This window comes from Neomonachus schauinslandi, chromosome 8 (genome assembly GCF_002201575.2).
Source record: "Neomonachus schauinslandi chromosome 8, ASM220157v2, whole genome shotgun sequence".
NCBI classification, from domain to species: Eukaryota; Metazoa; Chordata; class Mammalia; order Carnivora; family Phocidae; genus Neomonachus; species Neomonachus schauinslandi.
This window is the reverse complement of record NC_058410.1, coordinates 106797868-106824104: the sequence shown is the minus strand read 5'-3', so window position 1 is coordinate 106824104 and position 26237 is coordinate 106797868. Positions and strand designations below refer to the sequence as shown.

Here is a 26237-nt window from a genome sequence, read left to right as displayed (position 1 = left end):
ACTCACGGAAGCTTGCAGCTCAGTAGGAAGAGGAAGTTTTCCTCCCTGCCCAGCAACAGCAAGCTGCCCTCACCTGCAGCCACTTCGAATGCTCATTTTCCTCCAGTGGATTTCTGTTCAAAACCACCCCTTCCAGCTTCCTCCTTTCCTCTATAAAAGGACCCTCTCCTTCTCTGTTCTCTGCACGTGCCTAGGGTTAGCCATCATTTGGGTGTCCTGAATTGCATCTCCTCTGCTATTCCTGAATAAACTCATTTACTGCTCCATAACCTTTGTTTAATTTTTAAGGTGGACGGGTCACATCAGATCTGGATGAGTGTGAAGTCAGTTTTCAAAGTTGTACAATCTTCCTTTAGCCATCCAGATTTTGGAGAATTTGGCCATCCTTTCTCTATGGAATGTGAATTATCTAGTGACCAATGACTTCCTCTTCTCTCTCTTCACCTCGTATTCGCACCTGGTGGTCGCTCCACTTACCAACAACTCCCCAAAGTGTAAGGAAGAAGACAAATTTATACTTTTAGCCTCATTTTTTAGAAACCATGGAGTAAAATTTCTCTGGGAAACTGGCTGAAACTACGGGGTCAAATGACACGGACTGGAGAAATTATTTGTTTCAAATGATCTTTCCTCCTCTATGTTCTGGGAAAATGTAAATGATTTGGTTGTTTGTAACAGTCAGAAATTATCCTGTCAGTAGTGTGACTCCTTTGCCAAACTTCCTATTGAAAATTAGGGCATTAGAATGTTATGCAAATGAGGGGGCTTTGGGGCGCCTGGATGGCCCAGTTGTTAAGCGACTGCCTTTGGCTCAGGTCATAATCCCAGGATCCATGATCCCAGGGTCCGCAGGAAGCCTGCTTCTCCCTCTCCCACTCCCCCTGCTTGTGTTCCCTCTTGCTGTGTCTCTGTCAAATAAATAAATAAAATCTTTAAAAAAAATGAGGGGGCCGAATTCTGCACCACCTTCTTCAGATGGGCAGTGGGAACTTGGGCTTTCCCAATGTGCCTGAGCACCTAGTTGACCCTGGGTTGGGGCAGAAGGTGGCAGAGGAGGAGTAATCTTTAACAGGAGTGTTAACTGTCCCTCTTACCCTCTTTTTAGAAGTGGCCTCTCTAAAGAGCCCTCTTGTCCTCTGGCACTTAGATCTCCACACTTAACTTCACCCCATCCTGCTTGGAGAGAGGCAATGAAACACCCTTTAGCTCAGACCTCTGGATAGGATGATGTATTTGTCTCCAGTGGCTAATGTAAATTTGCAAACAGCTGCTCACTTGCAAATAGCCCTGTAGTATTGCTTAACTGTCTCCTGTATTTCTTGCCAGTAGATAATTAGATAGAGGGGCTTGATTCAAGTTAGATTTTTTTTGACAAGAATATTTTATTTTTCACCAGGAGGCATCTAATGTCTGGTTGTCTCTCTTTTTGTGAGTCAGCAGCCATTGACGGTCATTGCCTAAATGATCCATTAATTATTAGCAGTTATGAAATGTAAATCTACATTTTGTTATTTTCTTTCTTTCTTTCCTTCTTTCTCTCTCTCTCTTTTTTCTTTTAGAGAGAGAGAGAGAGCCTGTGGGGGGGAGGGGAAGGGGAGCAAGAGAATCTTAGGCAGGCTCCATGCTCAGCGCACAGCCCAACTCAGGGCTCGATTTCAGGACCTTGAGATCATGACCTGAGCAGAAATCAAGAATCTGATGCTTAATCGACCGAGCCACCCAGGTGCCTCACCAATCTATATTTCTTTTTTCTTTTCCTTTTTTCGGAATCTAATCTTTATTTACAGGACACTGCAACATAGGAGATTCCACATAGAAATAAGAAACCCACTGAGAGGAGGAGCTTCACATAGTTTGCACAGTTTGGAACTAGTCAAGTATAGTTTCATTGTAAAAAGTGCTACAGTAACAAAACACATTTAAAAAGAGTTCCTAGTAGAGAAAGAGTAAGACAAACTTCTACCAAATGGAGTACACAACAAACAACTTTCTGCCTCAGCTGTACCATCTAAAAGTTAAAGGTTCCAGGAGTGCCATCCTGAACCTGGAACGTATAGCCTTCAGAGGTGTTTCTGGCACAACATTCTGATCTTCCTCTCCCTCTACAGAGCAATACTTCTCAATCAAGTTTAACGAAGCTTCGTACAGAGGCTCATTTTCATGGTTTTGTAGAGCTTCAATTTTGTCCAAACCTCCACATTCTTCAATCATTAGTTTCCCAGTTTCACCTAATTTCTCAGCAGCCTGAAAGATGTTTGAAATGGCATCCAGAATAACCAGAATAATTTGGTATCTTTTGCAGGTAAGAGGTTCATCTATGGTTCTATTATGCCACCATGAATGAGGTATACAATCTGTTCAACTGTTCTGCTACTTGTATAGTTGGTCACAGCCCAGACAGCTTCCTTTGGTGTCTTAAAATCTGCCTTAGAGAGAACAACAACAAGGAATGGGACTAATCCATGATTCACAACTTGCTGTATCTGGTCCTGGCGACCAGCTGTGATGTTTGACATTGTCTACATAACTTCCTTGGTTTGGGGGTTCATTAGCAGGCTGGGAAAGACAGCAAGTGCTCCTGCATCTATTACAACCTGAGTCTGTTCATCTGTCCCAGTGACAATATTTCCTCTGGCTCTTAGCGCAGGAGTCACAGTGGGCTATTCAGTAGCTCCTAGAAGCCTAAGGGTACCTTGCTTCTGTTCAAATCTACATTTCTTAATTTGTAAAAATAGGAACACTAATACCTAACATTAGAGATACCAGGTTTCTTACTGAGATTAAATGGGATAATTATAGTTGTTTGTTAAGCTATTTTTCTTAGGATGCTGTACATACTTTCGTTAAGGTACCAATACCATGTCCAATAAACGGATAATAAAACTAATATGAAGAAGCCACTTGCCAAAGATCACACTGTTAAATATTGGTGGAGTCAGGATTTAAAGCCAGGTCCATCTAACTACAAAGTTTATGTTCTTCCCACTGCTTTTCTAAAATGTATTTTATTGTGGGACTACTCTCAGCAAGGCACTTGCCCTAAACATTTTATTCAACTCTCTCATCAGTATCTTGGTATTGGTATTGCCCACTTTGCACGGACAAAAAAAAACCCTTAAGTTCAAAGAGGTCAGGTAACTTCCCCAAAGCCATGAAGCCTTGGAGTAAAGAAGGACATGGCCTAAGTGTCCCCAAGTGGCATTATCCGTCCGTGTAGCACGCACGTCTGGCTTCTCAGTTCGGTAAGCTTTAAGAATTAGTGCAATGCACGTGCCTGCTAGTTAACAGTAGACAGATGGGAGCGAGTACTCTACCTGAGCGTGTATAAATGACGTGGCACTAGAGCTGACATCGGTTCCTATGCAAATAAGGTATAGCATAAACCCGCTGAAACACAAGGAAGCGCCAGCAGCGGCGCGCCGGCTCTTTGAGACCTTGGGTACAGCAGAAAAGTGCGCACGCGCGCAGAAGCCCGGCGGAGGGGCGGGGCGAACGGTGCCTCAGAGGTCATCCCGCCTATAGGGGGTGCCAGGCGAGCCTGGCTAGCACCCTAAACCAGCAGCAGGCTCTTTTGCATTCACCAGCCAGTGCTCGGGATCTTGGGATCCGGTGGCAAGCAGCTCCTTCAGGTAAGACGTTCCGGATCTCTGGGGACGGAAACACAGCGGGAGGGGGAGAAGCGAGGCCGGGTACGTGACCACTCCAGAAATCGGCCAACTCCGGGAAGCCAAACCACTTCCCTTAGAGGTAACGCGAGAATGGGCGGGGTCTGGCCTCGGGGCCCAAGCGAGGGGAGGTGCCGGTTCGGGGGGCGGGGTTGGAGGCGGGGAGACTCGGCTGTCAGGGCCCGCCTACACCAGCCCGGCTTCCTGGTCTGCGTCCCCACTCCGTCCCACCGGGTGCCGGCTCCCTACCTGGACCTCGCAGTTGGGAACACGGATTCCTCCCTCTCTGGGAGGACCCTTTCCTCCCTCCACCCTCGGCTATCCTCTCAGGTGAAGCCTCCATGGAGCGGTTCCTGGCCCAGCTGTGCGAGACCAGTGTGTTGCAGCCGCTGCCGGTGTGGGAGGGGGACACCACGGGCCACTGCTTCACCCAGCTGGTGCTCAGCGCCCTGCCCCATGCGCTCCTCGCCGTGCTCAGTGCCTGCCACTGGGACACTCCGAGGTGGGTAGAAGCAGGTGCAAGACATCTGTCCATGTGTGCCTGCGGACCTCAGCCGAAACCCACATTTCCGCGGTAGTGTAACCAGAATAGTGAAGTCTATGGAGTGGGGCAAAAATAGAATAAAATCTGCGCATTAGCACCTTGCAGCAGCGTAGCCGTTTTGGGTCGAGTTACCTATCTTCTCTGAGCCTCATAGCATTGTTGGGAGGTTTAAATCAGATAATGCATTAAAGCATATAGCGCAGTGCCTGGTACATTTTTAAAGGCCGGATGCGTGATAGAAAGCATCACGTCTGTAGATTTTCAGATACCCAAACACGACTGTCATGATTGGAGGCAAAATTGGGTGAACAATCTTTTTAGCCAGAAAGGATAGCTTCTGTTGTAGTTGTAGGACCAGTTTCTCACCACTTCCATCCATGAAAACTCCGTGTTCCCTAGACTAAGAGAAGTATATGTACCCCGCTGGAAAGGAAGCGGTAGGTAGAAGAGAAGAGCAAAACCAAAACCTTAATATTCCTAGGTTTGGGGCTCTACCGTGCAAGTATCAAACTCACCTTGATTTTGTATTTATTTTCTGTATGGCTAGATACGTCTGAAGTTATTCACTCTGGCTACTGACAAGGCAGGAGAGAAGTCTAGTCTCTGCCTTTTGGAGTCCCTAGTCTGATAGACGGAATGTGTCCCTATCCAAGATGAATCAGGGGGCTGATGAATCCCTTCCTTAAGGAGGAGAAGCTTGGGATCTGCTTGGTCTGGGGGGAATCCTGATTTGCCTTTTACATAGAATGAGGCGGAAGTCTAGGGAGGGTTAATCAGCATAGACATCCAAAGCCTGCTCAGAGGAGTATCTATTAAAAATAGACACAGTGCTTCTGGGAACCCACAGTCTAAGGAGCAGGCAAGACAGACCATCATATAATCAATAGAAATTGCGGTTTTTGCACTTCACTTGTCAGACTTTTTGTACATTGCTGAAAATGGTTAGATCCAGAATCTCAGACAAGAAAGGACCTGAGAGGGCTCTGGGTCCAGACTCCTCACTGCTCACTGTACTGATAAGGAAAATGAAATGTGAGAGGGAAGGAAACCTTACCCAGGGGCATAAGAAGACTGGTTGATGGCCAACTTGGGGCCTCCAAGGGCCCAATGTTTTGTCCCCACATCTTAGGAAATAGGATTCTTAAAGGTTAGCTTTTATCCCAGTATAAACCGCTCCACATTACTGTGATTAACTGGATTTTTTAGAGGAAATCCAAAGCATTCTAATTTAGGATTAAACTTTTTCAGTACCCCAGCCCTGCCAACAAAGGGAACAATAGATTTAGCCTTCTCATTATGTAAGCCTTCAAGGCATTCTAATATTTACTGCTGCAGGTGTATTATCCTGTACTTGATTTTTAAAGTAGACAGATCACCCTTTTGTTGACTGAAAACATTTTTTGCATGCCAAGAAGATAGAGACAAAACTAAAAAGAGGTTTTTGTTCAGCAAATGGAGTCACAAATATGATCTATACCACCTTCTACAACCGTTGGAAAGAGAGTAGAAATTTTGAGGCTTCATAAAATTTAGGCTATTGTATTAGAGTGTAGAAGCCATATATAAGTCAAGTTTTTATTCATCTAATAGTGTCTTGGGTGAATTTAAGGGTTATTTTAGGTAGATACTTTCATAAAAATGAATACTCATTTCTTGGTTGTTATCTGTATGAAAACTTAGGATTTTTTTTTTTTCTAATTAGTCTTCACGTTCCAGACATCCTTAACTAAAAATCGTTAGTTTCTGTGGCAAAAGAATGATCAGAAATGGTATGGGTAGATTGGAAAACAGATTAGGTTGTGCCAGGAACACTTCCTGGAGGAAAAGCCCTGCATTTCAGGGTAAAATGGGATAGAAATAAGGTATAAAGGCAGGAAAAGGAGCTGATTACCTTGAGGTAAGTGAGTTATTAGAGGTGTGTCTGGCCCTCAGTCAGCCGTTATGTGCCTCCTTTTCTTTTGCCCCCTTGTCCCTAGGAATCCAGGTTACATCCTGCACTGCAGTCCCGGCTGGCGCGTCCGACTCACAGCCTCCTTCCTGCTCTCCGTCCTTCCATTGCTAGACCTCCTTCCAGTCACTTTGCCACCTGGGGCAGGCCCAGGGCCCGTAGGGCTAGAAGTGCTGGCAGGGGGGGTGGCGGCGGTGGCCTGGACCAGCCACTGCCTGGCCTTGTGGGCACTGGCTCATCCCACCCGCGGCTACTCCCGGGGACCACTGGCCGTGGCTCTGGCTGCCTTCCTGCCGGCCCCAGCCCTGGTTTTGACCCTGCTTTGGCACTGCCAGCGAGGCACACTTCTGCCCCCGCTTCTCCCAGGACCGCTCTCCCGCCTGTGCCTTCTCATCCTGCAGCTGGCTGCGCTCTTGGCCTATGGACTGGGCTGGGCAGTCCCCGGGGGGCCCCGGGAGCCCTGGGCCCCAGAGCCCCTCCTGTCTCAGGGACAGGAGCCTGAGGTAGCTGAAGATGGGGAGAGTTGGCTGTCACACTTTTCCTATGCCTGGCTGGCACCCTTGCTGGCCCGAGGGGCCCATGGAGAGCTCCGGCAGCCCCAGGACACTTGCCGCCTCCCACGCAGGCTGCACCCAATCTACCTGGCTCGTGCCTTCCAGGAGCACTGGCAGGAAGGGGCCCAGCTGTGGAGGGCCCTGTATAAGGCCTTTGGCCAGCACTACCTGGCGCTTGGACTACTGAAGCTGGTGGGGACCATGCTGGGATTCTCGGGGCCCTTGCTGCTTTCCCTCCTGGTGGGCTTCCTGGAGGAGGGGCAGGAGCCGCTGAGCAATGGACTGCTCTATGCCCTGGGGCTAGCTGGTGGGGCCATACTGGGCGCTGTGCTGCAGAATCAGTATGGGTATGAGATACGGAAGGTGACGCTTCAGGCACGGGGGACTGTGCTGAATATTCTGTACCAAAAGGCTTTACAGCTGGGGCCCAGACGCCCTCCTGCTGGGGAGGCCCTGAATCTACTGGGCACTGACTCTGAGCGGCTGCTCAACTTTGCTGGGAGCTTCCATGAAGCCTGGGGCCTGCCCCTGCAGCTGGCCATCACCCTCTACCTGCTGCACCAGCAGGTGGGTGTAGCCTTCGTGGGTGGTCTGATCCTGGCACTGCTGCTGGTCCCTGTCAACAAAGTTATTGCCACCCGCATCATGGCCAGCAACCAGGAGATGCTACAGCACAAGGATGCGCGGGTGAAGGTGAGGGCTGCTTAGGGTCCCTCAGCAATCCGGAGACCCCACCCAGCATCCTGGTCCCTAGGTCCTCCCATGCCCGGTGCCCGAGTGTGTGAGCATGATCTAGAAGTTAAGAGCTCAGACTGGAGAAAGACATGGGTTCATTTTTTCTTTTTTAAGATTTTATTTATTTATTTGACAGAGACACAGCGAGAGAGGGAACACAAGCAGGGGGAGTGGGAGAGGGAGAAGCAGGCCTCCCGCTGAGCAGGGAGCCCGATGCGGGGCTCGATCCCAGGACCCTGGGATCATGACCTGAGCGGAAGGCAGACGCTTAACGACTGAGCCACCCAGGCGCCCGAAAGACATGGGTTCATATCCCAACTCTTCCACCTACTAGTTTAATTACCTCAGACAAGTCGCTTAACCTCTTTGGGCCTCTGTCTCCTCATCTGGGGAAATGACCGTAATAATAGCTTGCTTCATAGGGTTGTCGTGAGGATGGTATGAGGTAACTCTGGGTATGGGGCCAGCACAAAGTAAGCACTAAATAGACATGGCCTATTTGTAATACTATAGTATTAGCTCATGCAGCCCTAAGCGGCAGCCCTAGGAGGTAGGAAGCAGCCTGTCTGGGACCAAATGGGCTTTTAGTATTAGTGCCTGGAAACGAGTCTTCTACCTCTTCATCTAGGGCAGAGACCATCTCATAGCCACGTGTGGGGAGGCCTAGGAGAACCCCAGCTACCTCTAAGGGATGGGCTGTGGGGAAGGGAGTAGGTCAGTCTGCCTGGGCCAGCTGTAGGTGTTGAGGGTCTGGCTGAGTCCGTTCTGGGTTCTGCAGTGACTGGGGGATGGCAGGCCTGGCGATCCACACAGCATAGTTGTCAGCCTCTTACGGGGCTAGCTCAGAGTGCTAACAGGTCCCTCATAGTTGGTTATGGCCCGGGCCCTTTTCCCCTACCCACGACAGTTACAGACTAGGCTCCCAGTGCCTCGCTGGCTTGCGGGCTGGGAATGTGTGAATGTGGGGATGCAGGAGTTCCTCTAGCCCTTGCCCATCTTGCCTGGACTCGTCTGACCCTGGGCTGTGGTGTGGGCCTCCTACACCTGTATGTTCCTACAGGAATAGTTCCCATCCCACCCAAGCCACGGGCCAGGCTGGCGACTAGCTCCCGAAGCCCTTTGCTTCTGGCTTTGGGAAAGAGTCCTTAGTCCCTCATCTCACGGAAGGAGTGATTTTACCCCAGTGTGGTAACCCTCCTTTATTTTTACCACTTCCTCTCCTAAGAAGGTGGGGGGATTCCAGCTCTGACTTGGTCCGCGCTCAGGAGCACACATGGAGGAGAAGTAAAAGACTGGCAGGAGAAGCAACTCAGGGCTGAAAGGGATTTGAGGGCAGGATTTCCAGAAAGGGCTGAGATGAAGAAGGGAGGGGGCTAGGGAAGTACAGAATATCTGGGCGCTCAGAGAATGGACACACAGTAGCAAGGTCTCCACTTCACACTGCTCTCGTCTCCATCCCTAGCTCATAACAGAGCTGCTGAGTGGCATTCGGGTCATCAAGTTCTTCGGGTGGGAGCAGGCGCTGGGGGCCCGAGTAGAAGCCTGCCGAGCTCGCGAACTGGGGCGACTCTGGGTCATCAAATACCTGGATGCAGCCTGTGTGTACCTGTGGGCTGCCCTGCCAGTTGTCATCTCCATTGTCATCTTCATCACCTATGTCCTCATGGGGCACCAGCTCACAGCCACCAAGGTGAGAGCCAGGAGAGGAGGGGATGGCTGTAGGAAAGTGTGGGGAGAGGCAGCAGCAAGGGGAATGCAGTGGAGTCGGGAGGGGGGCTCAGGCCCTCGGGGCTGCTGGGAAGGAGGATCTCTGGCTGCCTTAACCTTTCCCAACCCAGGTGGAATTCTCTGAAATTTCTGGGGCCTCAGATATACAACCCTTTCCTCTGTGAAGGAATTCCTTTTTTCCCTCTCTTCCTTCCTCCTCGACTTTAGCCCCAGGCTCCATGTTAGGTCCTCTTACCCTCATTTCGATGACCTTGGGGAAAAAAATCCATGATCCAGTGCTGGCTCTGGCCAGGACCAGATGATGGTTGTACTTCAGAAATCTCAGAATGCGCCCGGACTGTGTGCTTATCGAGGGGCAACCTGGATCTCTGGAGGAACATCTGGAATTTCTAGGGTTCTGCCATCTCTAACCCAAGGATTTTCCTGCCAACCCCTCAGTTCTGCTGCTGCCCCATTCTTCCCTCCACTCCCCTGTCCCCAGGGCCACTCATAGAACAGGCCTTCAGATAGCTCCTGGGCTTCAGGTGATGCTTCATCCCCCTTCTGCCCTACTTAGGTGTTCACGGCATTGGCACTGGTGCGCATGCTCATTCTTCCCCTCAACAACTTCCCTTGGGTGATTAATGGCCTCCTGGAGGCCAAAGTGTCCTTGGACCGGATCCAGCGTTTCCTTGACCTTCCCAACCACAGCCCCCAAGTCTACTATAGCCCAGGTAATGGGGAGCTAGAGGGAAGAGCCCGGCACAGGTGAGGAGGGAGCTGTAGCCCCTAGGGTGCTGTACATAGGTGCTGGCAAGAAGAGCCAGAGGCCCCAGAATCCAGGCAGAGCAAGTGGGGGAGAATCCTCAGACCAGGACAAAGGCTGACTTAGCCCTGGGCCGGTAGATACAGGACAGGCAAGCCAACGACACGCTCCTGGTTTACCCTCCCCAAGTAGGGAGGTTGTGCCTGAGAAGCCCACGTCAAGTGGCTTTTTCCCTCTTCAGATCCCCCCACAGATCCATCTACGGTGTTGGAGCTGCATGAAGCCCTGTTCTCCTGGGACCCGGTTGGGAGCAGCCAGGAGACCTTCATCAGTCACCTCGAAGTGAAGAAGGTTTGTTGGTTAGAGTCCCCAGGTGAATGAGAGCTACAGACTCAGTGACAGATAAACACGCCCAGGGCCCATCATACCTAGATGGCCTGCATCTCGAAGTACCGAGAGAAAGACTGGAGGGGCTCTGGTGAGCAGGTTCTGCCCTCCTCTCTGGACGTCATCCCATTTAGCACAGTGTTCTCAGAGTCGTCTACTCTCTCCCTGGTCTTTAGACCACTGTATCCACGTCGTCCAGGCCAACAAGTGCGTCTGTCTCTCCATTGTCCCCTCCGAGGCCAGCAAGTTCAGAACAGACCCCAGAGCTTATTCAGCATCTGCCCCAGGCTGGGGACCAAGGGAAAGGCCCAGCAGCCTCTTCTGAGAAGGATTTTGCAAACGGGGTAGATAATCCTCTATTTAGCATGCTAAAAAGGGATCACACCCTGTGACTCACACCACCGCATACATCATACATCGTCAAAGAAACACGTGAAAGAATATTCCTGGCAGGACAGTGTTTACCCCAGGCCTGAGTTTTCCCTCTCCCCTGACCCCTGTCCAACCCTTTGCCCCACAGCTCAACTCAGCGTTCTCTCGTCTCTACCTCATTTGGCTCACATTTCTGGCATGGGCTGTATATTTTGTTTTTCTTCTTAGTTCAGGCAAGACAAGGCTGGAATTTTTCAAAGGAATTTTACTAATGTTGTCAGTTGGGGCTTTTTTGGATATAAGTCATAGAAACCCACTGGAGCTAGCTTAAGCAAACAAGAATTTATAATAAGGATATAGAGATGAATTGCAGAATTCAAAGGCATGCATGCAGCTGGATCTCAGCAGCAGCCCAGAATCAGGACGCAGCTCAAAGAGCTCTCCTTTTGTCTGCTTTTCTCTGTATCTGCCTCATACTTCTCTTTCAGTGGACCTGCTCTCCACTGAGCAGAAGCTGTGACTGCAGAGAGCCCTCCCACTTACAGGCTACCGCCAGAAAGAGGGAGAATTCCCAGGGGAGGGTCTCAGCTTGGTCTGCTGCGCCTTGGAGATGGGTCAATCCTGGCTGACAGACTGGGGGCATCACAGACAGAGCTTCTGAGAACCCCACCTGTTTCTAGAAAAGCATTGTACTTCTCTGTGTCCTACATGGTGTCACTCAATGAGGTACAGCTCAGTTTGTGGGCTGGAGAATTCTTTCCTTAGAGGCTAACTGGGGCCCAGAGAGAAGCTTCTGTGGAAGGATTGGCAGCCCAGGGCCTCAGGAGGGAGACCTGATGTTACTGTCTGGCTTCCTTGCAGGGTGCCTTGGTGGGTATCGTGGGGAAGGTGGGCTGTGGGAAGAGCTCGCTGCTAGCCGCCATTGCTGGGGAGCTCCACAGGTGAGTAACCTCTAGGGCCCCCCTGTCCTCAGCTTTGACCTTCAGCAAACACTTGCCTATCCCCTACCATGTGGTGGACGCCGTTTTAGGGTCCAGGGATGCCAAGGGTCAGAGATGAACAAGACCTTGTCCGTTTCTTGGGAGAGTTTTCAGTCTGGAAAGGGGAAGGCAGTCAAGAAAGTGAGTTATCATAATCCTCACACCAGAGGGTTGTGAGTGCTATAATAGCGAGTAAAGAAATAAATGGAAACATCCCGCAAAAGCTCCTCTTTCAGAAAATGTGGTTATGCAGGGAGGGATCCAGGGAGGAGCAGAGGGGTGAAGGAGGACCTTCTTTACAGTGAGGATGAATGAGTGTGGGGTGGCGGCCATGCTCTCCTCTGAGCTTCTGAACACATCCAGATCTGAAAGGCACTTGCCCATAGCCAAAGAGCAATTTCTTCCCTTCCCAGTCCAGAATGAGCCTCCAGCCTCGTTAGGACCCCTCAACCCCAGTGGCTGCCCATCCAGAGACCCATGTGACATGAAGGGGGACCTGACATCGAAGACAGCAGTCTGGAGAGGCTTCTGGGAGGCCAGGGGCTGGTTATGGAGGGACCCCGTTGGGAGCTGGCCCCCACATGCTGCTGGCCTGGCTCTCTGCAGGCTGCGTGGGCGGGTGGCAGTGTGGGGGCTGTCCAAAGGCTTTGGCCTGGCCACCCAGGAACCCTGGATCCAGTTTGCTACCATCCGAGACAACATTCTCTTTGGGAAGACATTTGATGCCCAGCTGTACAAGGAAGTGCTAGAGGCCTGCGCCCTCAGTGATGACCTCTGCGTGAGTACCTGGCCCTGAGGCCTCCTGGCTGCCTGCTTCCCCGTACCCCTGACACCTCAAGTCAGAGACTCGCTTTCCTGGGAAGGGGTTCCTTCTGCTCAGGCACCATCAACCTAAGACTGGCTGTCGTCAGGCTTGGCCCTCCCAGAGTGTCCAGTGCGTGGTTCCCCTTTCCGAGGAGGACCCAGAGGGATGGTGGTGATGGGGTGTTCCACACAGCAGCTAGGGGAACTCTGAGGCCTCTAGGCTAGGGTTCCCTCGGAGGCTTTAGCTCTAAGTAGGTTGGGCTAGTGGTTCTGATTCAAGAGGCTCTCCCCCACCTCCCACTGGGGAGGCTTCAGAGTCAAAGTTACTCTAGGCAAGTCCATTAGATCCCCTACGTCCAGAGTACTAAGTTTAGGGGGGTGAGATTTCAGATCTTACTCATGGCTTCCCCACTCAATCCCCATGTCCCCTGTAGGACTGTCCTCACCACTGCCCTGTCCAAGTAAACGTGGGACTTCCCTGGAAAAGAGGGCCTTACTTTGACTATGGGGTACCCTATACCCATGTATCATTTGTTTCTACAGCAAGCATTTCTCAAATGCCTGTCGGGTACTGGGAGCGGATCTAGGCACTAAGAAAAGAGGTGAATTACCAAGCTTTTCCCTCAGGGGGACTCACAGTCTGGTAGACCAGAGGTGCTTCCGCTGGCGTGGGTCCCCCTGAACTAAGGAGACCACTCCTGAGGCCACACGAAGGCTTGGGGTACAGTCCTTGTATAAAGACCCATGAAAGCTTTCACATTGGATTTGCCCACCTTCATCCTGGCCTTTAGAAGGGCAGGGTAGTGAGTGTATCAGGGTGGCTAAGAATCTACATGTCCTGCCAGCTTACTAGCTGTGGAACAACCTGGGCCAAGGGAGTCACTCGGAACTTTGGTCTCATCTGTGAAAGAGAAATAATACCAACTTCATAAGGTTGTCGTGGGGATTGGACTGTTGGAATTACACATTATCCCCTGTGGCTTGCTCACCCCAAATTCAAGTCCATTCTCCTCAAGCTCCCTGGCTCTCTTGACCCCCTCCACCTCTTCCCTGCAAAGGGATGGAGTAGAAGGTATTGGGAAGACCACTGACCAATGCTGGGGGGGCCTGTCCTATCAGATCCTGCCTGCTGGCGACCAGACAGAGGTGGGAGAGAAGGGTGTGACCCTCAGCGGGGGACAGCGGGCCCGGATTGCCCTTGCTCGTGCTGTCTACCAGGTAAATTAAAAATGGGGGAGTCTGCAGTCTTGGAGGGAGGGATGTTTTCCTCAGCATCTGGTTTCTTTCCCTCCCCCCTTCACGTTCCTGAGGTGTTGGTCCCTTGGGCATCCCATCTCCCTTTTGCAGATTGGAGGCAGAATTAAACACCCTATAAAAAACATATGTGACTTGAGGGCGCCTGGGTGGCTCAGTTGGTTAAGCAACTGCCTTTGGCTCAGGTCATGATCCTAGAGTCCTAGGATCGAGTCCCACATCGGGCTCCCTGCTCGGCAGGGAGTCTGCTTCTCCCTCTGACCCTCCCCCCTCTCATGCTCTATCTCATTCTCTCTCTCAAATAAATAAATAAAATCTTAAAAAAAAACAAACAAACATATGTGACTTGAAACACTGGGACCCAGTAAAGCTGAGCACTGGCCTTGCTTGGCTGGAGGGAAGTTCACCCTCAAGTCTCACCTGCTTCTCTCCTGCTCTAGGGGTGGCCCCCAGAGTTCCTCTCAACTGTCTTCTCTGACTGCCTCAAGATCATGTCCTAGGAGAGGTCTGGGTTCTGACCAGAGGACCTGGGGCTTGGTGCCCATGGTGTCCCCACCTCTTCCTAGGAAAAGGAGCTCTATCTCCTCGACGACCCTCTGGCCGCTGTGGACGCAGACGTGGCCAACCACCTGCTGCATAGGTGCATCCTGGGAGTGCTGAGCCACACCACCAGGCTGCTCTGCACTCACCGGATCGAGTACCTGGCGAAGGCGGATGTGGTGCTGCTGATGGAGGCCGGGCGCCTTGTTCAGGCCGGTAATGGGGGCCGCCAGGGTGGGAGCCCAGACAAGGGAGGGGGCTGTCTGCCCAGGTGTGACTCTGAATTGTCAGAGGTAGACTCTGCCACCCCTTTCATGTGTGGCCTGGGCCCTGTCCTCCTGTCTCACGGGAGACCCTGTCCTGCCTCCAAAGAATAGGTGTGAGGCCACAGAGAGGAGAGAAAAGAGCACACTGGTGAAATGCCAGGGGATCTGGGACTTGGGCTGTGTGACTGGGTGCTTTGGGAACACAGAGGCCCAGGGTCTCCGGGAACAGTGATGTCCTTAGAGAAGAGACAGCAGTCAGGTTTAGAACAGTCTTTTTATTAAAAATTCAAACAAAAATAAACAAAAAGCCCACCGCTGTTGGATTAATATGCAGAGGGACATAACTCTCTGCAAGTTCGCTGGGAGAGAAACAGGAGGAAATGAGCCTCTACCAGAGCATTAGAAATGTCGTGAAGCATGAGGAGAAAGCTCTGCATAACAAGAGGTGACTCTGGACAGAGTGCTCTTGGGTGGCTGTGACTCTCCTTATGGGGTGAACGTGTTCTGTCTGAGCTGGTTGAACTGCAGACACAGAGGGATGGACTTGAGGGTCCTGCTCAGAGTCTGGGGGTCCGGGGCAGGGCCCTGCTAGGGAGGGTCAGGGAAGGGGTCCAAAGAGAATGGGAGGTGGATTGGCACACTCAATGAGAAAGGCAGAGTATATAGTATATACCCAGGACAGGCTCCCGATGATCTCCCTGCTACCTTCCAGGGCCTCCCTCTGAGATCTTGCCATTGGTCCAGGCTGTCCCCAAAGCCTGGGCTGAGGATGGACAAGAGGCTGACTCAGGTATGGCTCAGGGCTGAGGAAAGGGCTTGCCCTTCACCACCACACCGTAGAGATACGTTTTCCTGTCTGTCTGAAACCCTGAGCTGTCGTCCCGCAAACTTAATCAGAGCCCTGCCCTCTCCTCGCATCCTCACAGCCACAGTGCAGTCAGCTGGGGACCTGGAGAAAACAAAGGAGGGGCTGGGAGGGGAAGAGAACACGCGTGGCCGCCTGCTGCAGGAGGAAAGCAAGAAGGAGGGTGCCGTGGCCTTGCACGTGTACCGAGCATACTGGAGGGCCGTGGGCCGGGGCCTGGCCCTAGCCATCCTCCTCTCGTTGCTCCTCATGCAAGGTAGGAGTGAACCCCCGAGCCCCTCATCCCACCGCAGCCCTAGGTCCCTGTCACAGCCATCGCCTTGTACTGATCGCCACAAAGCCCTGAGCCTCCCCAGGCACGGGCAGCAGCTGGGACGAGAGGCAAGCCGCCAGTTCTGAGAGTCCCAGGGACCCAAGGGGTGCGCTCTGTAGCCATCTTCCGATCGGCCCCCACAGCTAGCTCCCACTCTGCAAATTCCAGATCATGCACTCCTCAGAGCTAAAGGGTGATGGGCCCAGGAAAGAAGTGCACACTAGGGGCATGGGAGGACATGGGAGAGTGGCAAGGTGGGGAGGGCCGGGGCGGGTGAAGAAGACGAGACGCCAGAGTCAAGGACAGAGGAAGGGGCTGTTGGAATGGAACAAAGGGATGAGTGGTCTCTCTCACAGCTTTTCCCTCCCCATCCCCACCCAGCCACAAGGAACGCTGCTGACTGGTGGCTCTCCCACTGGATCTCCCAGCTGAAGGCCGACAAGAATAGCTCCCAGGAGGCGCCAGCCCCCACCAGCCCGGGATCCACAGGGCTCCTCTCTGCCCAGCTGCTCCTCTTCTCCCCCGGAAGCCTCTAGTGAGTGGCTGGGGCTTGAGCAGGCCTGGTGCCCTCGGAGGGGTCGCCAGGCAGGGATTGGGGGGGGCTGGGGTTCCAGGGGTCTGTCTTCTGGTGGGGAGAGCTGGTGTGGGGGAGGGGAAGGGACCCCCGAGGGGCCCTACTTTTGGTTATCCACAGCCCCCTCCTCATCCCCCAGCACCTCAGTGTTCCCACTGCCGAGAGCCGCCCCCAATGGCTCCTCCGACATCCGTTTCTACCTCACCGTCTACGCGGCCATTGCTGGTATCAACTCCCTGTGCACACTGCTCCGGGCAGTGCTCTTTGCAGCGGGCACCCTCCAAGCGGCCGCCACCCTGCATCGCCGCCTGCTGTGTCGAGTCCTTATGGTGAGGGGATGGGGGGGGCATGGGGGAGCCCTCCCAGCACCTGAGCCCCATCGGGGCCCCCATCCTACCTCCTAGCCCTCAGGAGAAGACAGCCCTCCCAGGTGGGTGCAGCACTTGGCAGCTTGAGACCTGGAGAGGCCGAGAGCGGAGCGGCTGCCTGGGTTCAAACCCAGCTCCTTAAGCCTGTAGCTTTCTCATCTGTAAAATGGGGAGAAGAGAAGCTTGCTCAGGGTCACTTCTGTTCTGGCCTGAATTACTCACCTCTTACTCACGGGACACAGGACCCCCCTTAGATCATGCAAGATCCCTTTTTAATTTTATTTATCCATTCCCTTTTATCTGCGTACCCTATTTCCTTTTCCCCTCCTTTCCTTGATAAGCAACCATTCTAAGTGTGTTTAGTATGTATCTTTGTGTTTGGGTTTGTTTGTTTGTTTTTGCAAAACGCCTATGTTTTGTGTGCCGGTGTTTTTATTCATTTCTTACAAGTTTTATTTGGGGCTGTTTCTAAGATCCATCCCTGTTGCCATGTGCATGTCTAGTCTGTTGCTGACCCCATAGACTTATTATGAGGATTAAATTAATTAGTACATGGAAAGTACTTAGGATAGTGCCGGGCACACACTAAATACTCAATTAGCAATTATTGTTAATGATGTTATTATTATAAAGCCCTTTCTTGTCCATTATCCTTTTTCTTTTTAATTTTTATTTTTTAAGTAATCTCTACACCCAGTGTGGGGCTTGAACTCACAACCCTAAGATCAAGAGTATCAGCTGTGCTCCACCAACTGAGCCAGCCAGGGGCCCCTCTTGCCCGTTATCTTATCAGGGCCTCATAATAACCCTGTGAGGTAGGTACTGTTATCCCCATTTTACAAATAAGGAAACTGAGGCTCTGAGAGTGTAAGTGACCTGGGCAAGGCTAGTTCTGTGGAGAGCCAGGCTGGGAACCTTCCCGTTGCCTGTCAGGGAGCAAGCTGCCCACTGTTCCGCCTCTCCTCCAGGACCAGGGCCTCTTCAGGCTGTGAAGGAATTCAGTTCTTATAAATTGGCATTAGGAGGTGCTTCCAAAAGTCCTTTGCCCTCGTCCTCTGCCCTAAGAGGATTATTCCCCAAGTACAGGCGGAGAGCTGGGGGATGGAGAAGGTGAGGAAGGAGACTGGCTCTCTCTGAGACGGTCCCTCCGAGGAACAATCTAAACAGCTGGTGGCTGCTGAGCCCTGAACTCTGGGCCAGGCAGACTGTGCTAAGCACCGGCCTGCTGTATATGTGGCTCTCAATCCTGCCAGCAGCCTGGGAGCTGCAGTTGTGTTGTTATCCCTGTTGTAGAGATGAGGAACAGGGGCCTTTAAGAGATGAAGCTCCTTGCCTGGGGTCTCCCATCCAGTAGGTGGCAGGGCTAGAATCCGAGGGGCAGTCTGATTCCAGAGCCCCAGTGCTTAGCCATGAGATCATACTGACTGAGACTGCTGTCCGGCCATGGGCAATCGGAATGATCCTCCTGACCTCCCACTAAATCCCACTCACTGGCCTCAAGTCCCCTTCTTCTGGAGAGAGACTGGCTCCCTGCCCTGGAAAGGGGAGTAGGCCTGTCTAGCACAGAGGTAGAGGAATGGCCAGCATGGCCTCTCAGGGTCAACACTGGCCAGACGGATGGGAGAGTCTCCATCTTTCCCGCCCTGGGATCGTCTCCCTTTCTAGCGCCCCCAGCCCCTCCTCTCTGCCCCCAACCTCTGGGGACACTTTCCTCCTCTCCTGTTCTCTACTTTGGGCCTCTCCCCCCCCCCCCCCCCCCCCCCCCCCCAGGGCTGTCCCCAGGCCCGGCCCTTGCCCAACCACACCCCGCCCCCCCCAGGCGCCAGTGACTTTCTTCGCCTCCACGCCCACCGGCCGCATCCTCAACCGCTTCTCCTCAGACGTGGCCTGTGCGGATGACAGCCTGCCCTTCATGCTCAACATCTTGCTGGCCAACGCCGCCGGCCTGCTGGGCCTCCTGGCCGTGCTGGGCGCCGGGCTGCCCTGGCTGCTGCTGCTGCTGCTGCCCCTGAGCGTCTCCTACTACAGCGTGCAGCACCACTACAGGGCCTCCTCGCGGGAGCTGCGGCGCCTCGGCAGCCTCACCCTGTCGCCCCTCTACAGCCACCTGGCCGACACCCTGGCTGGCCTCCCCGTGCTCCGGGCCTCGGGGGCGGCCTGCAGGTGTGTGACGTCTGCCTGCCCGCCGCAGCCGGGGCAGGGGGGAAGAAGGGCACGGGGGGCCGGGCCCCAGGGCTCCCGAGAACGGAAGCGTGGATGCGTGCCCTAGGGGCAGAGGAAGGACGCAGAAAAACGGGATAGGGGAGACTAGGCAGAACACTGGCCCCTCTGGGCCCCTCTGTACAGCCGCAGGGGGGTGGATCAGCTCCAAGAGAGACGCGTTCTGCGGGGAAGGAGTCTGGGTGGGTCCGCGTCGCGATGGAGCGGCCTCACCCCCCTCCTGGCCTCTCGCAGGTTTGAGGACGAGAACCAGAGACTGCTGGAGCTAAACCAGAGGTGCCAGTTTGCCGCCGGCGCCACCATGCAGTGGCTGGACATCCGGCTGCAGCTCATGGGGGCCACGGTGGTCAGCGCCATCGCGGCCATTGCCCTGGTGCAGCACCAGCAGGGCCTCGCCGACCCAGGTGCCACCCCGGGGAGCCTCAGTCTCACTGCAGAAGCATGTCAGCCCCCCGCCCCAGACCTCTCCCTGCACTCTCCCCGCAACATTTCACCTCCCACCCAGGGGTCCTGTGAGGATGTGTTGTGATGGTCATCGCCTCCATTTTAGAGTTGGGGAAACTGAGTCCCGGGGAGAGACTTGCCAGGTGTGGGGGCTCTGGGACTAGAACAGGTCTTCCGATCTTCATCCCTCCCCTGCTCCGCCCCATCCCCAGCACTCTGCCTGGCCCATCTTCCATTGCCTTCCCTCGAAGCCTCTCCAGGCCCACTGCCCTCCCTTGTGGCTCACCTCCTGTGGTCCCCTTCTGGGTCCGGGCGTCTTCCTGCTTCTCTGCTGGCTTCCTTTACATGCCCGCAGTCCGCAGCTTGGAATTCTCCCGTTCTGCTCCACCCGTGTGCCCACATGCATCCCAGTGTCCAGGCATCCCCTAGCGGCTTGTGCTTCTCTCCCCTAGGACTGGTGGGCCTGTCGCTGTCCTATGCCCTGTCCCTGACGGGCCTGCTCTCGGGCCTGGTGAGCAGCTTCACACAGACAGAAACCATGCTGGTAAGCGTCGAGCGGCTGGAGGAGTACTCCTGTGACCTGCCCCAAGAGCCCCAGGGCCAGCTGCCACGGGTAGGCCTGCACTCCCGCCCCGGACTGGGGCACCAGAACCCCAGAGGACCCTCCTGACAGTCCCCGCCTCCCCTAGTTCCTTTCCTTTGCTCCTCACTATCTTTCCTCAGCTCCTCTCATGTCACCATGTGATCCCACCCTCTTCACGGTGTCCCTCATCTCTGTGTCCGTCAAGAGGGCCCCACCTCTGCTACACGTGCCCTTTCCTCTTGCGCCAACCCTTTCTCCTTCTTCTCCCCCTTTTCCATTCCCCATCACCCCTCCCCCTCCTCACCCATCTCCCTCTCTCTCCCCTCCACGGACCCCACCAGCTGGGCGTCGGCTGGCTGACCCAGGGGAGTGTGGAGTTCCAGGATGTGGTGCTGGTATACCGGCCAGGGCTGCCGAACGCCCTGGATGGGGTGACCTTCCGTGTGCAGCCCGGAGAGAAGCTGGGCATCGTGGGCCGCACTGGCTCTGGCAAGTCTTCCCTGTTGTTGGTGCTCTTCCGGCTGCTGGAACCCAGTTCGGGGCGAGTGCTGCTGGACGGTGTGGACACCAGCCAGCTGGAGCTGTCTGAACTCAGGTCTGGGGGAGGGAGAGGAGGGGAACCAGACTGCTAGCCCTTGGAGGAAGGTCCAGCTAGGAAGGCTTTCTATCAGCTCAGGGCGGCCAGGGCCAACCCGGGGCAGGACGGAGGACAGGACAAGCAGGTGAGGACAGCAAGCTCCTAGTGCCCAGGTCCAGACTCGTAGCTGTGGTCTCAAGGTCTGCAGTCTGACCCAGGCCCACCTTCCCAGCTTTGCCTTATACTTCCCAGCGCACAACCTCCGCTCGAGACTGCCAGTCACTGCCTCCTGAACCAGAGTCTTCCAGGGGCAGTGCCCCATACTGATGTCCTTAGCCCTGAGGCTCAGCAGGCCGTGCTTGGGACAGCTTGGGACCTGGGCCGGTTGCCCCCGGCCACAGGTGGCCTCTTCTGGGCCTAATCATCTCCCCACCCCCACCTCCAGGTTTACCTAGTATCATTTTTGCTGAGTCCCGTGACATGCACGAGGTGGGGCAGCTCTGTCCTAAAGCCCATGGCTGATCCCAAGCCCCGGCCCTGCTCTTCCTGCCTTACCTTCTTACCTGTGGTGGCCTTACCTTATAGCCCAGCCATATAGCTCCTCAGGACCCAATTCCAGGCCCGCCTCTGACCTTGAAGTGTCCCCTCCCCACTCGTGCTCTGGTCATTCCTTGCCACTGCTGCCTGAGCAGCTGCTGGAGTTGGGTCCACACAGTTTAGCCCCCTCCTGTTTTGTACCTCAGTGTTTTGTACCTCAGTGAGATGTAAGCTCTTTGAGGATAGAGTCGAGGCCTTTGGTGTCTTTGATATTTCTCGTAGCACTGGCACAGTTCTAGATACATGGCTGACCAACTGGGGAGCGGGGTGGGGGGGGTTTGTTCAGGTCTTACCCCGAAGCTTTTCCTGGAAATGCCTGCTAAAAACCTGAGCTCGGAACAGAAGTGGCCACATCTCCATTCTAGACCCCATGTCCTGTCCCCTCCTTCCCCCCCCCCCCAGATCCCAGCTGGCTGTCATCCCCCAGGAACCCTTTTTGTTCAGTGGGACTGTTCGGGAAAACCTGGATCCCCAGGGCCTACATGAGGACGGGGCCCTGTGGCAGGCCCTGGAGCAGTGTCACCTGAGCGACGTGATTATGTCCATGGGTGAGTAGTAGGCCCTACCCTGCAGGGTGACAAGAGGGAACAGGAAGGGATTGGGGAGAGGTCTGGGGCCCCGAGAGTGAGGACGCTGTTCCTTGCAGGTGGTCTGGATGGTGAGCTGAGCGAGGGGGGCCGGAGCTTATCCCTGGGGCAGAGGCAGCTGCTGTGTCTGGCTAGAGCTCTCCTCACGGATGCCAAGGTAAGGCAATAGGAAGGGACATGCAAGAGGGCCAGGAAGAAGGCAGGGGATAGTCAGGGTGAAGAAGTGGGTTGGGGAGAGGTTTCGGGGGACTAAGTTAGTTTTCCTTTTAGAGCTGGAGGTGGGGAGTTGTAGGCTGGCTGGGCCGGGCCAGGAGGTGGGGGCTGGTGCTTGGGTAGGAGTCAGGGCTAACCCTCTTCCTCCTTCCCGTCCCCAACCCTCTCCACATGTTCCAGATCCTGTGTATCGATGAGGCCACGGCGAGCGTGGACCAGAAGACAGACCAGCTGCTCCAGCAGACCGTCTGCAAACGTTTTGCCAACAAGACAGTGCTGACCATTGCCCACAGGTGTGCAAGCGTCCAGAGGGAGAATCTCATCAGGGGCTATGGTGACATGAACCCAGAGCCTCCCTTCCTGTCAGGGACCCCACGGGTCAGGGCTCTAGAGATTCCAACCCCCGATGAATCTCAGCTCCTTGTACTCCAGGTCTGCGGGTATCTGCAGTCTTCCCCGGCACAGAGCCAGGGGCTAAAGCCTGTGGGGCAGTCCTGTGCTGTCCAGGGGGAGAAGAGGGAAGAGCAGGTCAGCTTTCTTGTTCAGGGCCTTGCCCTCCATCCCCCTGCACTGACTGCGCTCTCTCACACAGGCTCAACACGATCCTGAACTCTGACCGGGTGCTGGTGCTGCAAGCAGGGAGGGTCGTGGAGCTGGACTCCCCCGCCGCGCTCCGCAGCCAACCCCACTCACTGTTCCAGCAGCTGCTGCAGAGCTGCCAGCAGGGATCCCACTCCTCTCGCTGAGGCTCCTGAGCCCGACCCCCCTGTCCTACCGGGTCTCCCCTCTGTCTTAGCCACTCCTGAGCAGGCGCAGGGGTGCTGGCTGCTGGTTTACATTCTCCTTTGTGGCTCTACCTCTCCCTCACTCCCCAGAGGGGAAGAGGGTACCCTGGGTTCTTCTTCGGAAACCATGTTCTCTTGGGGATGTGGAGGGGCAGAGTCCTGAGGCTTCTCCAGAACCAGGCCTCCGCTCTGGCCCTCTCGCAGCTGGGACTCCAGGCCGGTGCACTTTCATAGTTTTATTGGATAAAATTTCCATCTTACATTCTATGTATTAAAAAAATAATATTTCTGGTGTGAGGCTGAGGTCCCTCTGTGTGTGTACCCCAGGAATGGGGCGGCAGAAAAAGGCCTACTCCAGTCCGAGAAGCTGAGGAGGTGAAGGTGGGGGCCGGAAAGCCCCCACCTCCATCACAGTGCTGTGGTCTTTCCAGGCTCCAGGGGCAGATCGGGCGACAGGGGGAGCCCTGCCGGCAGCATGCTAACCTGACATTCCTGGTCCTGGCGTGCCGGGGCATAGTGTGGGGCAGGGCAGCAACAGGGTCCAGGGGGGCAGACGCCCCGGCGCCAGGCCCTCAGGGTCAGCAACATGGTGGACAGGACCAGGGCGGCAGTGAGGGCCCCAAACACCACCACGGCCACCAGGCTAGACGCACCTAGCCCCGCCTCTTGCCTCCGCACCACCTCCTTCACTGAGATGCGCAGCAGACCCGCCCCCACGCTGTGGGGGGCAGGCCCTGTGGCAGGTATCACCACAGCCGGGGTGGGCCCGGCGTCTGGGACCGGTAAGATGAGCTCACAAGTCTTGCCACCGTAGCCACTGGGGCAGAGACAGTCAAAGTCGTGGACACGGTCCCGACAGCGGGCCCCTCTCTGGCAAGGACGGCTGGCACAGTCATCCAGGTTGATGGTGCAGAAGCGTCCAGCAAAGCCCTCAGGGCAGAGGCAAGAGAAGCGGTTTATGCCATCCAGGCAGGTGGCCCCATTGGCACAAGGCCGCATCAGACAGTCGTCGACATTGACCTCACAGCGGGCACCCACGAAGCCCGCCAAACAGCGGCAGGTGAAGTTGAGAGCAAAGCCCTGGTCGTCCTGGCACTGCCCGCCATTCCGGCACGGGGAGCTGCAGTGGGAGCGAAAGAGATCATTGAGGCCAGCTCGCACCTTCAGGGTAGCCCAGGCCGGCATCCTGACCACTGCCGCCCTTCTACCCCTTTCTGGCTTTGTCGCCGTGAGCTCCTCTCTCTGAGCCTCGAACGCCTTGTTTTAAAAATGAGAAGAATAGTCCCCGGGCTTCCCGAATTGTGAGGGTTAAATGAGATAGTCCAACGGGGCCTGCCCCAAAGGCAGGGCTCAAAGGCAAGTGTGCTATTATTCTCCTCGAAGCCTCTCAAGCCTGAGGCTGAAACAAGGACAAGTCCAGCCCTGCCAGCCCCGTTTCCTAATTCACAGTGAGGCAGAAAGGTGCTGTGTGGACGGTCTCTAGGAGCTTCAAGCCGGCTTTCCCGAGGGGACGAGGGGAATCCTAGGTGCTCAGCCTCCCCACACCCACCTTCCCACCCAGAGCAACCACACATTGAAGCGGCACCCCTCCAGCTCCTACAGATCTTTGTTGTTGGAGAAATGGTTCAAATGATACCCAAAAAGTTGAGAAACCCTGAGCTAGGGACACTTCGGCAGGCTGGGGTTTTGTCATCGGGTACTCCCGTGAGGGACTTCCGAGCCTCAGACCTAGTTCTTCACCACCACCCTCTCTACACTCCCTCTCTCTCCTGCCACCAGCTTCTCCCGTAACCTCCCTCCCACCCACCCACGGGCCGGTACTCACCCTGCCTGCTCACAGGGTCCAGCCTTGCGCTCGCAGTCACGCCCGTGGAAGCCTGGCGGGCACACACAGTGGTACTTGCCGCCGCCATCATAGACGCACTGGCCTCCATTCCGACAGGGGGTCTGCGTGGTACAGATGTGCTCATCTGCAGAGGAGACGGGGACGGCTCGAGGAGAGTCCCTCACACCTGGCACCCAGACCTGCCCCCCAGGCCCCGCCCACGGCTCTGTGGGCATGACCCGTACTACAAACCCACCCAGAGCATGTATGGTGTAGTGGGGGAAACCAACAACACTGAATTGGAGTCAGGAGGCTCCTGGCCCTGGCACTGTCAGTCGGCCTCAAAGTTATTGGGCAGGTTGTATCTCGTCTGTGGGTCTCAGTTTCCACAGCTGTAAAAGGAGTATGTTTTTGGCAGCTGCCTTGCCCACCTCACCGGATTAGGTTGAGGACCAACTTAGGTAACAGGCACGAAGTCTAAAAGGATAAAATACCATGTACTGGGGGGTGTAAGCCAGGCACATTAGGTGCTCGATACATATGGATGGATGTTCTCCCAAGACACACGGGGCCCCAGCCCAACAGCAACCCTCTCTGCTCCCCTACCTTTGTCACAGAACTTGCCCGCCCAGCCAGTATGACAGATGCACTGCCAGGGCTGGTGGCAGGTCCCGTGCTGGCAGCCAGGCATTCTTACACAGCGCTCACAGTGCAGCCCTTCCCAGCCTGGGTCACACCTGATGGGGAGAAGCACAGGGGCGGGGCTCTGGGGAGGAGGATCTGAGGAAGTGGAGGAGGCAAGACCAGAGCTTCTAGAAAACAGAAGGACATCTGAGAACCCCTAAGGGAAAGCAGGCCTACTCCAGGTAGGTATAGGGTTGTCCAAGGTCATAGGATGTACACATGGAATCAGACCCTCAGATACCAGCATTCAAATCCCGGTTCTGCGCTTTGTCTAACCTTTCCGGGCCTCAGTGTTCTCATCTGTAATGGTTTGGGTTGGGCTGGGTTGAGGAAGAAATTAAGATGACATTTGTAAATAACCCCAGTACCATTCCTGGCATGTCTGAGGTGCTCAGAACCAGTTTAAAAAGAGTGACCTTGAAAGGTCATAAGGACCCTCTTTCCATCCTAATTCCAGGACAAAGACCTGAACTATTTCAGTGTTCCAAACACAGCCGGCCCCTCCAGCACCTTGCCCTGACAGCTCCTTTCCTTAATGTCCAGACACACTTTTCTCCGCCTCCAGAATTTGCCCAACCCCCACCCCGTGAGTCAATTACTCAAATTCATCAAGAAAGATCCTCTTTTGTAAGTGCGTCTCCCCAGCAACCCTCCCGCAGCCTTTCTTTCTCAGGCTAAACCCATTCTCTTTATATTTTTATCTCCCCCTTTCCTCATGGTCCCCAATCTCCAGACTCTCTCAAGCTTCAGGTCTTTCTCCTGGTATCTTGAGGAGGAACGTTTCAGAATTCCTGGATCAGCCTTGGGAGAGTAAAGGAGTTGGGAGTGGGGAGGCATAAGCAAGAAGAAGCAAAAGAGAGACAAAGCAGAGGGGAACTGGGGGCCGGGCAGAAGCTGGCCAGTCTGCCCTGTGGCCATGAGGGAATGGGGAGCAAACGGCAGGGCCTTCAGCCCCTAGACACTCTGCCCTGGGGCTTGACCTGGTTGTGGGTGTGGACCTGCTGGGAAATGGGCAGCAAAGGGTTTGGGAGCACGAGAGAGAGAGAGAGAGAGAGAGAGAGAGAGAGAGAGAGAGAGAGA

General features: G+C 54.6%; 2 protein-coding genes and 1 pseudogene across 2 annotated transcripts in view; 1 reads left to right on the top strand and 2 right to left on the bottom strand.

The window, feature by feature from the left end:
* Positions 1-2008: 2008 nt before the first annotated feature.
* Positions 2009-2861, bottom strand: LOC123325481 (annotated as a pseudogene).
* A 1079-nt stretch (positions 2862-3940) lies between these two features.
* On the top strand, positions 3941-22936 carry ABCC10 (ATP binding cassette subfamily C member 10). Its single transcript, XM_021692015.2, has 21 exons — positions 3941-4167; positions 6186-7404; positions 8909-9136; positions 9731-9887; positions 10161-10270; positions 11540-11619; positions 12265-12436; positions 13582-13680; positions 14283-14472; positions 15235-15312; positions 15449-15643; positions 16082-16235; positions 16414-16603; positions 18462-18805; positions 19097-19266; positions 19759-19919; positions 20231-20484; positions 21466-21611; positions 21710-21807; positions 22044-22156; positions 22456-22936. Exons 1-21 carry the CDS (start codon positions 4007-4009, stop codon positions 22607-22609), a joined length of 4473 nt encoding a protein of 1490 aa, XP_021547690.2. The 5' UTR covers positions 3941-4006; the 3' UTR covers positions 22610-22936.
* Positions 22937-22969: 33 nt separating this feature from the next.
* Positions 22970-26237, bottom strand: part of DLK2 (delta like non-canonical Notch ligand 2) — a 4308-nt gene continuing 1040 nt past the window's right edge. The window contains exons 4-6 of the mRNA XM_021692014.1: positions 25080-25210; positions 24474-24618; positions 22970-23768 (exon numbers count right to left, since the gene is read on the bottom strand). Of these exons, the coding sequence (XP_021547689.1) occupies positions 23057-23768; positions 24474-24618; positions 25080-25210 (988 nt within the window). The 3' untranslated portion in view covers positions 22970-23056. The remainder of the gene's footprint in view (positions 23769-24473; positions 24619-25079; positions 25211-26237) is intronic.

What these genes read in the sequence shown, in the direction of transcription:
- ABCC10 (XM_021692015.2), top strand. Translation starts at nt 4,007, where the DNA reads ATGGAGCGGTTCCTGGCCCAGCTGTGCGAGACCAGTGTGTTGCAGCCG. An exon ending in TGCTGTGTCGAGTCCTTATG is followed by an intron (nt 16,604 to 18,461) that starts GTGAGGGGATGG and finishes CGCCCCCCCCAG; the next exon opens with GCGCCAGTGACTTTCTTCGC. An exon ending in GCCTCGGGGGCGGCCTGCAG is followed by an intron (nt 18,806 to 19,096) that starts GTGTGTGACGTC and finishes GGCCTCTCGCAG; the next exon opens with GTTTGAGGACGAGAACCAGA.